This window comes from Canis aureus, chromosome 33 (genome assembly GCF_053574225.1).
Source record: "Canis aureus isolate CA01 chromosome 33, VMU_Caureus_v.1.0, whole genome shotgun sequence".
Taxonomy (NCBI): domain Eukaryota; kingdom Metazoa; phylum Chordata; class Mammalia; order Carnivora; family Canidae; genus Canis; species Canis aureus.
Genome location: NC_135643.1, coordinates 21,353,220 through 21,365,250, shown reverse-complemented (window position 1 = coordinate 21,365,250; position 12,031 = coordinate 21,353,220). Strand labels below are relative to the sequence as shown.

General features: G+C 37.5%; 1 protein-coding gene and 2 long non-coding RNA genes across 9 annotated transcripts in view; 1 reads left to right on the top strand and 2 right to left on the bottom strand.

Annotated features, from left to right (window-relative positions):
* LOC144304392 (uncharacterized) overlaps positions 1-12,031 on the bottom strand; it is a 404,632-nt gene that overhangs the window by 27,661 nt on the left and 364,940 nt on the right. The gene's annotated exons all lie outside the window — the stretch shown is intronic.
* EIF4E (eukaryotic translation initiation factor 4E) overlaps positions 1-12,031 on the top strand; it is a 109,683-nt gene that overhangs the window by 82,143 nt on the left and 15,509 nt on the right. For all 7 annotated transcript variants that reach the window (XM_077882976.1, XM_077882978.1, XM_077882974.1 and 4 more), the window contains one exon: positions 9,535-9,641. In XM_077882976.1, the coding sequence (XP_077739102.1) occupies positions 9,535-9,641 (107 nt within the window). The remainder of the gene's footprint in view (positions 1-9,534; positions 9,642-12,031) is intronic.
* LOC144304391 (uncharacterized) overlaps positions 1-12,031 on the bottom strand; it is a 38,035-nt gene that overhangs the window by 18,812 nt on the left and 7,192 nt on the right. The gene's annotated exons all lie outside the window — the stretch shown is intronic.

Genomic DNA, 12,031 nt, shown 5'->3' with positions numbered 1-12,031 from the left:
CAAAACTATTGATTTAATCATTTGTGGTAACCTTCAAAGTTTACACCTTTTTAAAAAATTCTTTACAAGGCAAGTGGTAAGACTACTTGTTCTTGTGTATTAGTTAATTAATTATACTAATTGACATGTGGGTGGGTGCTGGGGGAAATGCATTGTTTGCTAAAAAGAGACCTGGGAACTGAATGTTTGGAGACCAAAAAGAAGAATGCTTCTTGAGGTCTGTTCACAGATCTTAGTATTTGCCAGTATTTGAGATATTTGATCATATATATATATACATATATATATATAGGCTTTTAGTATGCTGTTTTGTATAATAATATAAACTCTATAATTGGTCATTGACATTTACTTGATTTTTTTCTTAGTGGGATTTTGTGTGTGTGTGTTGGGAGTGTGAGCTGTACCATTCATCCCTTTTTTTCTAGTTTATTGGCAGTGGCATGCATTTGCAAGATAGTGAAGGTGTTGAGTCTAAGGCTGTGGCACAAAACATAGTACAATACAGTAGGGTTATGCGGCCTGGAAAGAGTACCTCAATAACCATATAAAACTTATTATCCACCTCTGAGTACTTCTGGGAGTGAAGGAAGGTTCTGCTGATACAGTGAAACAATAAGCAGGTAAAACCAGGACATATAGTATATCTAGCTGTGAACCCTGATAGTTCTGGATTCAAATGTAGAAGACAGCTAGGCCATTTAACTTGCAGCACTTAAATCTGAAGAGCAGGGAGCATTAGTAGTTTCACAGAATTGAAAGATTGAATATGTTGAAGTTATATAAATATTGAAATAACGTATATAAAAAAATACGTAGCACACTGTTGGGTAGTAGCTGCTTGGTAAATGTTACCTATCAAGTAAAAACTCATTGTTTGAATGAAGTGTGGGGGTGGGTGTTACCACTTTAAAAGTCATAAAGCAGCATTCTTTTCTGTTCTTATTTGCTTACTCTTCTCATTATTCCATATCTTTATTTAATGTATGTAGTGCCTTCAGTTTCTCGAAATCTTGGATGAGTAACTTGTACAGATAATTGCAACTGTCTTTGCTATAATAGCATTTACATTTCTCTTAAAGCCACAAATGATCTTTTCTAATTCAACTAAAAAAATAGAAGCAAGAAAGAGGAAATAATGTAAGGAAGTGTTATTGAAAATAGGGTATTATCCTTTATTTGGTGCTTTGCTGAACTTACCTGAAATTATAAAACTGAATGTCAGAGCTGGGATTCCAACCTGGGTAGCATGGCTCCAGAGTATGTGATCTAAAACCAGTGTGTCTCATACTCTGGTAGAGAGTGAGTGAGTGAGTTATTTATTTACTTATTTTTAAAACCTATATATATATTTTTATTTTTTTAAATCTTTTTTTTTTTAATTTTTATTTATTTATGATAGTCACACAGAGAGAGAGAGAGAGGCAGAGACTTAGGCAGAGGGAGAAGCAGGCTCCATGCACCGGGAGCCCGACGTGGGATTCAATCCCGGGTCTCCAGGATCGCGCCCTGGGCCAAAGGCAGGCGCCACCCAGGGATCCCGTAAAGTCTGTATATATTTTTTTAAATAATCTGTACATTCAATGTGGAACTCTTAATTTATAGCCCCAGGATCAAGAGTTGCACGTGTTCTACTGACTGAGTCAGCCAGGCACTCTTTTTACTTTGTTTTTAAACAATTCCTCATGTAATGTTTTTGTAAATCATAGAAATAGGATAAAGAAAAATAAAAAAAAAAATCACAAAACTAAGAGCCTGAAGGTGCTGTAATTAGTTTTGACTGGTACAAAAATACTCTCAGATTGTTATAAAGTTTTCTGAGTATTTACTTTCTAATTCTATACCTACCCTGGTTGTAGACTATAACCAACAGAAATCTGTGGTTTGAGTTAGGTTTGAGTTACTGCTTTAATTAACCCTTTTTCGGGACGCCTGGGTGGCTCAGCCATTTAGCGCCTGCCTTCAGCCCAGGGCGTGATCCTGGAGACCTGGGATCGAGTCCCACATCAGGCTCCTTGCATGGAGCCTCCTTCTCCCTTTGCCTGTGTCTCTGTCTCTCTCTCTGTGTGTCTCTCATGAATAAATATAATCCTTTAAAAAATTAACCCTTATTAGTGCCAGGGGAACTATTGATTTTTGCTTACTTCAAATTAAGGTTTAGGTGACGTCCCAAAGCTGTGAGGGGTAGAGGGGGGCAGGGTGCTGAAGTTCTTAGTAGTAATATTTGTTCAGTGAAGTAAGGAAACATACTAATTGGGTGTCCTGAGGGGAAGGCTCATTGTTATTTCTAGAAGAGATAGTGTGTAAGTGTGTTTAGGTTGAGAGTTTATGAAAAATCTTGAGTGTCCACAACTATGGAAAAGCACACCATGGCTTTGGAATTTGACCATTGTAGATTTGAATGTGGCTAGAAGGAAGAATCTAAACTTTGGTCAGATTAAAGTAATGATACTATATCTTGGAAGTATTTAGCTTTATAATACTAGGATTGTCCAACAAATTTAGTATTGTGTTTGATACATGTGTTGGCTTTTGCAGAATGTTACTGCATTCTGAGATGTAGCAATATTCAAAAACTGCCTGAGATTCTTTGCAGCTAATTGTTAGACTTACCCCACCCTTGCTCTACTTTTTTTTTTCAGCTTTCTTCTTTTGCTGTGACAGTTACTGAGCTCTGGAATCACTAAATTGATTATAGGACTACATTTTTATTTGAACCTCATAAACTCAGCAAATCCAAAACCAGGTTTAATATTTTGCACTTAAAATGGTTGTCTTTTCTATTCCCTTACTTGTCATCAGTCTTTAATCACTTTCATTTGTTAATGAATGATTTCCTTTATTCACAAGATGAAAAGTATGCTTTTGGCCGGATCTTTGAGGCCTTTCACAGTTTTCCTTCAGCCTACTATTTTAGTCTACCTTTGGTTTCATGAGCCCTCTCTTTCAGCCTCATTGGTTCCTTACCATCTTCTAATTAAACATTGCAGCATCTCATGGCTTTGTGCTCTCCATTCTGCCCACCTGAAATATGTTATACAACTATAGTTTGTTTTTTAGGTTAAAAAATGAAATTAACAACACAGGAAACGAGATGTTGGAGAGGATGTGGAGAAAGGGGAACCCTCTTGCACTGTTGGTGGGAATGCATACTGGTGCAGCCACTCTGAAGAACAGTATGGAGGTTCCATATTTAAAAATAGAATTATGGTATTATCCAGCAATTACACTATTGGGTATTGACCCAAAGGATAAAAAAAAAAATACTGATTCAAAGGAATGCATGCAGCCGATGTTTTGGGCAGCATTATCAGCGATAGCCAAATTATGGAAAGAGCCCAAATGTCCATTGACAAATGGATAAAGAAGACGTTTATAAATACATGTACAATGATGAATGGATAAAGAAGACATTTATAAATACATATACAATGGAATATTACTTAGCCATCAAAAAGAACGAAAATATAACAAAATAGTAAGTTGAAGGAAATTGACAGAGAGGATGGCAGCAGGCCCTCTTCCTAGCAGTGATGCCTCAAGAGTCTCAAGGTTTTTTTTCTTTGCAATAATTTACAACCTGGTTGCAAGAAACTAAAGATGAATGATAAATTTTTGGTTTAGTTTTTTTTTTTTTCAAGATTTTATTTATTCATTCATAGAGATACACAGAGAGAGAAAGGCAGAGGGAGAAAGAAGCAGGCTCCATGCAGGGAGCCTGACATGGGACCCGATCCTGGGTCTCCAGGATCATGCCCTGGACTGAAGCAGGCGGCACTAAACCGCTGAGCCACCTGGGCTGCCCTTTGGTTTAGATTTTGGTTTAAATTTCTGCTGATTCAGAATGGATTGGTTGAGGGTGCCTGAGTGGCTCAATTGTTTGAGTCTGCCTGCCTTTGGCTTGGGTCATGATCCCAGGGTTCTGGGATCAAGCCCTACAGGGGCTCCCTGCTCAGGGAGATGTCTGCTTCTCTTTTGCTCTCTGCCCATGCACACCTGTGCTCTCTCTTAACTCTCTCAAATAAACTTAAAAAATGAATGAATGGTGAGGGGCACCTGGGTGGCTCAGTTGGTTAAGCGTCTGCCTTTAGCTCAGATCATGATCCCAGGGTTCCAGGATTGAGCCCCACATTGCCCCACATTGGGCTTCCTGCTCAGTGGGGAGTCTGCTTCTTCCTTTCCCTCTGCTGCTCTCCCTGCTTTTGGGCTCGCTCTCTGTGCCAAATCAATAAATAAAATCTTTAAAAAAATGAATTAGACAAGTAGATGGTCATAACAAAATATGGCCTAAAGAAGAAATGTATGCCAAGAAAATAGGACTTTTTAAAAAATATTTTATTTATTAATGAGAGACCGAGAGAGAGAGAGAGAGGCAGAGACAATCATGCCCCGAACCAAAGGCAGACACTCAACCAACCACTGAGCCACCCAGGCATCCCAATATGATTTTTTTTAATGTGCTCTTTTATATGTGGTTTTTAATATTAATGTTTTCATAAGTAAATGCCATCATGAAGTGATTTCTAAAAATTTTATTAGATTTGGTTTGTGCTGTGTGAATGAGTATTTTTATAGAGTATTTGAGTATTAGAGTATTCTATCTTGGAAATAATTGGCTATTAAAACTACTGTTGGTTTATTAACAGAGTTTAAGAAATTCATAAGTTAAAATTTGAACATGATGGGCGCCTAGGTGATGCAGTCGGTTGAATATCTGACTCTTGGTTTGGCTCGGGTCATGATCTTAGGATTGTGAGATCGAGCCCCACATAAGACTCACTCTCCCTCTCCTTTTGCCCCTCCCCTCCATGCAGGTGTGTTCTTCCTCTTTCAAAACTCTCTTTTAAAATCTTTAAAAATTAGGGATCCCTGGGTGGCGCAGCGGTTTGGTGCCTGCCTTTGGCCCAGGGCATGATCCTGGAGACCCGGGATCGAATCCCACATCGGGCTCCCGGTGCATGGAGCCTGCTTCTCCCTCTGCCTGTGTCTCTGCCTCTCTCTCTCTCTCTGTATCTGTCATAAATAAATAAAATATTTAAAAAATAAAAAATAAAATAAAAATAAAATCTTTAAAAATTAAAAAAAATCTTTAAAAATTTGAACAGGAGACTATTAAAATTGCAGATGGCAACTTAAAAGGCTAAATAAATGTCCACTGCTTACATTAAAAGAAAGGTTTAAATACTGAAAAGATGATAATCTCTTAAAATAAATATTTTTAGAGTGTTTTTAGAGTATTAATCTTAACATCTAGCATATTTGTATAATATTAAAAGTGAACACTGAAAAATTTTGCAACTTTAAAGTTGAATAGTTATTTTAGTTATAAGAAAAATAGAAAATATAGATTCTCAATGTTAAGACTAAAACATTAAGGTAGGACTTTTAATTCAAAAGAAGCTTTTAAATTTTAGGAACTGAGTATACTTTTTCCTGAGTTACTATCTGCTTTTAGTTCCTATGTGTCCAGAGATCTTTGATATCATCTAAGTTTTTCATCATTCTCCTCATTGTGAAAAGAGTGGAGTAATACAAAAGAAAGGGAAAATACTGAGTTGGCAGGTGACGTTTTTGACCTCGTGAAACTTATAATTATTCATACTGTAATTAATCCATTGTTTTTATGTGCTGCTGACATAAACTATTTAAATAAATGTTGTGAAAGTGTGGTTTGTACTGAGGATTTGGAACTTATGAGTAAATATTACTTGTCTTTTAATTTAGATAAATAAGAGAATTTGTAGTACTTAACCTTTGGAGGAAGAATATGCTGTACACTCCACCTTACAAATCCATAAGACATCATCATTCATTGTTCCTTTGTAAACTGTTCATAGGGCAGCCCGGGTGGCTCAGCCGTTTAGCGCCGCCTTCATCCTGGGACCTGATCCTGGAGTCCAGGGATCGAGTCCCACATCGGGCTCCCTGCATGGAGCCTGCTTCTCCCTCTGTCTGTGTCTCTGTCTCTCTCATGAATAAATAGATGAAACCTTTAAAAAAATAAACTGTTCATAGTCTTTTACATACTGGTCTACCTGTTTAACTTTTCTAGTGCTTTTTGTTCTTTTTTGCATTTTCATATAATGTGGGCTTCATTTTTTTCCCTTTAGCCTGAAGACTTTTCCTTTGGTGTTCCTCTTATATTCAACTTATGTGTATGTGTTGATGGAGGAGAGGTTGTGTCTGCCTATGTGCATCTGCATATTTCTCCATTTATGAAGGATATTTTTCCTAGGCACTGAATTTTATTTTTTTTATTTTATTTTTATTTTTATTTTTTTAGGCACTGAATTTTAGGCTGACAGTTTTTCTTTCAGAATGGAGATGTCATTCTGTTGTCTTAATGGCTTCCATAGTGTGTGTGTCTGTGTTCCTGTCCCTTTCCTAACTGCTTTTGATGTGACTTTTGTGAATTTTCAATAGTTTGAATCTGATGTGCCCAGATATAGTTTGTTTGTATTGTTTTGTTTGTTTTGTTTTGTTTGTATTTTACTGCTTGGAGTTCCTTCAGCTTTTTGAATTTATGACTTTGAGTTTCCAATGAGATTTGATAAATTTTAGTCGTTATTTGTATATTGCTTCTGTACCATTCTCTCTTCTTGTCCTTAGACTTTTATAACCATCTTCCACAGTGTTTCTTACCATCTATTTTTTTCTCTGTATTTATTTGAATATTTTCTGTTGACTGTCTTTGAGTTCACCTGTCTTTGAATTTGTTGTTAATCATTCAGTGAATTCTTTTTTTTTTTTTTTAAGATTTTATTTATTCATGAGAAACACAGAGAGAGAGAGAGAGAGAGGAGAGAGGCAGAGACACAAGCAGAGGGAGTAGCAGGCTCCATGCAGGGAACCCGACGTGGGACTCGATCCTGGGTCTCCAGGATTGGGCCCTGGGCTGAAGGTGGCACTAAACCGCTGAGCCACCTGGGCTGCCCCATTCAGCGAATTCTCTAAAAAAAAAAAAAAAATTAATTTATTTGAGAGAGGGAGAGCATGAACAGAAGGGACCAGGGGGCAAGAGAATCTCTAGCAGACTCTGTGCTGAACATGAAGCCTCACGTGGGCCTCAATCTCATGACAGGAGATCGCAACCTGAGCTGAAACTGAGTGTCAGATGGTTTAACCAACTGTGCCACCCAGGTGCCTCATTCAGTGAACTCTTAATTTCAGGCATTGTACTTGGCAGTTCCATAATGTCTTTTTTTTTTTTTAAGATTTGTTTTCTTTTCAAATACTCCCCATTTTTTTTAATCCTTTTTTCTGTCTTCATTTTACTATAGTAATCTTGGTTATTTTGTCTTTGCTGTTTTACCATAGTAATCATAATTATAAACTCCCATTACTTTGGTCATGTCTGGATGTTTTTCTGTGAATAGGTTAATTTCTTGATCATTAGTGACTTAAAATTCTTTGTATGTCTAGTAATGTTTGTTTGGTAGGTAAATAACATTCATAGAGACAGAGGATTATGTTCTCTTCTTCTTTTTTTTTTTTTTTTTTAATTTATGATAGTCACAGAGAGAGAGAGGCAGAGACACAGGCAGAGGGAGAAGCAGGCTCCATGCACCGGGAGCCCGACGTGGGATGCGATCCCGGGTCTCCAGGATCGCGCCCCGGGCCAAAGGCAGGCGCCAAACCGCTGCGCCACCCAGGGATCCCGATTATGTTCTCTTCTGAAGAATGTAGAGTTTGGTTCTTGGAGGCACTTAATTTATAGGTAGACTACCTTGATCCTGTCAATGATTGGTTTTAGGATTTGTTAGGCAGATATATTTCCCCTGATTCCTAGGGCATGGCCTTTCTAGGATTTCATCTGAAAGCTGAGGATTTTCACTCACCTACTGTGTCTGGATCTGAACCATTTTCCCTGTGGTATTCAGCCTCTGAAGTCTTGGCTCAGCTGTTCTCTTCTAGACTATCCAGAGTTGAACTCTGAACATCGCAGCTTAGGAACTAGCCTAGCCAAGGACCTCTGAGGGATTTTTATATAGAGTTTTGAGGTTCACACCTCTGGTAGTACCCTGTCGCCCTAGGCCCACTTAGTCCCTAACTTCCCTATTTTCTTGATCCTTTGAGACTGCCTCTGGAAACTGTCATTAATTTTAAGCTGGTGGGGTAAGGAATGGCATTTGGTAATTCTATGAAGTTGTAAATTGACTCTGATGGAAATATGCTGGTAAAAAATGTTTGGTGATTTTAAGACCTTGACTACTCTGTAAATTTTAGGGTCTTAATTGCTTTGTAAACATTTAAATTTACTACTTAAGAAATCAAGACAATAAGTTCCTATGGAGTATAGCACTTTGCTCATTGGCATTATAGTTGTGAGCAAAATCAAGACATAGCCTCTGCTGTGAGTGACTATTCATCGGCTAGTAGATATTAGTTCCTACATATGTCATGTTGTTAAGAAAAATCTATTTTGTAAAATGAATATTTACCAACTATCCACTAGGAGATCTTTTAGATCCTTCATCTCTGATTTACATAATCTTGTTAATGTGAGCATATATTGTTTTGCTGGTTCAATTTAAATTCAGTCCCCAGACTCTTGTTGCAGTGCCTTTTTTTGAAAAAAATCAGCTTTTGTTTTAGCTTCTGGTGCCTTTCTTTGGCGTTCGGTTTTGTTGACAGTAATTTATAATTGAGTGAAGAGCTACATGGAGCAATGTGGAGAACACAGATTATCCCCAAGCTCCTTTTTTCCCTGATTTTTTATTATTGTTTTTATTTTTTAAAGATTTTTATTGATTTAATCATGAGAGACAGAGAGAGAGAGAGAGAGAGGCAGAGACCCAGGCAGAGGGAGAAGCAGGCTCCATGCAGGGAGCCTGACATGGGACTCCATCCCAGGTCTCCAGGATCATGCCCTGGGCTGAAGGCAGGCACTCAACCGCTGAGCCACCCTGGCATCCGTTTCCCTGATTTTTTAGATGACTATATTAATTAGGTCTAATCTAGAAAAAGATTTAGGTTCAAGCCAACATTGAGCTTTTTTTGCCTCGGGCCAATTGAAAATAACAGAACTTTTAAGTTAACCAGATGTTACAATAGTATAACATGAAGGAAGGACCTGTGTAATATTGGTTTGATCAATTTATAAAGTTTTCTTTTGCCATTGTAATATAGTTCTTAAACTCACCAAATTTAAGCTATACTTCCCCAATCTCCAAACCATGCATAGTACGTTAATAGTATGTTAGGGAAGACTGGGAAGACTGCTGGTTATCTTAACTTTGTTGCATGGTGTCTAACAATCTTTCTGATACCAAAATGTGTAAGTGACAGAAACTGCATATAATATTGTTATTATATTTTTATTGAGAAATCTTCTGTTCCTAGTGAAGAAATGCTAGAATGGAGAGTCTGGTGCTTTTCTTAGTTCTAGCGGTTGGTCTGTGGTCTATTTTATGAAATGCTTTTATAATTCTCCTTAAAAGAAGAATATTGGCAGTATTGGTTCGAATTGCTTTAAAGTATTGTTATCATAGTTATGTTAAAAATTTTAAAATAATTTTTATTATTTTCCATTAGGAAACCACCCCTACTCCTAATCCCCCGCCTACAGAAGAAGAGAAAACAGAATCTAATCAGGAGGTTGCTAACCCAGAACACTATATTAAACATCCTTTACAGAACAGGTAAGCCTTCTGACACATATGTTCTTCTGACTTAGACAATGAAGTAAATGGTGAAATAGGACAGGTTTGGAGGAAACAGGGTGAGACTAGTTTTAGATATATTGGGTTGAGGATTCCATTTTCACTTGGATAACCTGTTTATAGCAGGCAGTTTTATGTGTGAGTCGAGCTCAGAAAAGAGCACTGGTTGAGACATTGGGTTTGAAATTCGTCAGTAATTGGTAGTAAGTGAAATTATAGTAGTAAATGAATCGTCTTTAAAGTGAACTTGACTCAAGACAGAGGCTTGGAATACCAACTTATAAGGGATTTTTTTGGAGGGATAATGCCTACGAAGGGTTTAGACACATAAACTATAAGTTGGGACAGAGTCGTGGTCAGGGAAACAAAGAAAATGTGGGGGTTTTTTGTTTTTGTTTTCTAAAGGTTTTATTTATTCTTGAGAGAGAGAGAGAGAGAGAGAGGCAGAGACATAGGCAGAGGGAGAAGCAGGCTTCCTGTGGGGAGCCTGATGTGGGACTCAACCCCGGGATCCCGGGATCACGACCTAAGCTGAAGACAGACACTCAACCATTGAGCCACCCAGGCATCCTGAAAATGGTTTGTTTTAAGGACAGGTGATTAATAGCATATGTTCCATAAAAAGATCAGATATTCATTGGATTAAACAATTTAAAAAGGCTCAAAATTGCCATTGGATTGAATGATAAAGTCCTAGCTAATGTAGGGGAAAGTTTAGTAGAATGTAGATGATGGAAAAAGATTGGAATAGCTTGTAGAGAGTGAATATAAATGTATTATATAGAGCAAGAATAAACAACTTGAAGTTGGGCTGTAAAGGAGAAAAAGCTAGGGGATGTGGCATCTGCAGGTTAGTTGGTTTTTATTTAAGACAAGTTAGGCGAGGAAAAGAGAGATTAAGGTGAGTTAAGCTTCGGGGTACATAGCTGGTTCAATTGGTAAGAGCATGCGACTCTTGATCTCAGGGGTTATAATATAAATTCAAGCTCCATGCTGTATGTAGCGCCTACTTTAAAAAAAAAAGATGAATTAAACTTCATAGTTACAGTAGTTGAATAGTAGTAGCTCATATAGTTTTCTCAACTCTACCTCACACCTTCCCAGTGTTTGTGTTTTTATGGTTTATATGATGAAAATTAATATAAATGCACTGAGAGCTGATTGTGGGGGAAGAAAAATGCAATGCAGAAATATTGTAAGAATCTGGAAGAAAGTAAATTAGAATGAATTTGAGGATATTTAAGTAATTCAGTTCCTTTCATTTCCCTACCCCAAGACTTTTTTTTACCCTATCTACTTTACAGATCCCATAGGCCTGTGTATGTTTCACAGACATCCCTTATTTTATTGCATTTTGCAGCTACTGCATTTTTTACAAATTGAAGGTTTGTGGCAACCTTCATTGAGCAAAAGTATTGGTGCCATTTTTCCAACATTTGCTGTTTTGTGTCTCTGTGTCACATTTTGGCAATTCTTGGCAAAATCTCAAACTTTTTCATCATGTTTGTTAGAGTGATCTGTAATCAGTGATCTTTGATGTAACTGTTATATTTGTTTTGGGGCACTATGAACTGTGCTCATATAAAGTTACAAACTTAATAAATATTGTGTGTTCTAATTGCCTTACTCTCACTAGTTGTTCCCCGTCTCTCTCCCTCACCTTGGGTCTCCCTGTTCCTGAGACACAACAATACTGAAATTAGGCCAATTAATAACCCTACAGTGGCTTCTAAATATTCAAGTGAAAGGAGGAGTCCTACATGTCTCACTTTAAATAAAAAACTAGAAATGATTAAGCTTAGTGAGGAAGGCATGTTAAAAGCCGAGATGGGCCAAAAACTAAGCCTCTTGTACTAAACAGCCAAAAGTTCCTGAAGGAAATTAAAAGTACTACTCCAGTGAGCACATGAATAATAAGAAAGTGAAACAGCCTTATGCTGATATGGAGAAAGTTTGAGTGGTCTGGATAGAAGATCAAACCAACCACAACATTCCCTTAAGCCAAAACCTAAACCAGAAGAAGGACTTAATTAATTCTCCTCAATTCTCTGAAGGCTAAGAGAGGTGAGGAAGCTGCCAAAGAAAAGTTTAAAGTTAACATAGGTTTGGCTCATGAGGTTTAAGGAAAGAAATGGTCTCTGTAACATAAAAGTGCAAGGTGAAGCAATAAGTGGTTACAGCAAGTTACCCTGAAGATTTTGCTAATAAGTTCATTATGAAGATGGCTACACTAAACAACAGGTTTTCAATGTAGATGAAACAGCCTTCTAGTGAAGGAAGATGCCCATTTGGGTGGACTTTCATAGTGAGAGAGGAGTCAGTGCCTAAGTGTTTAGAGGACAGGCTGACTTTTATGTTAGGGTCTAATA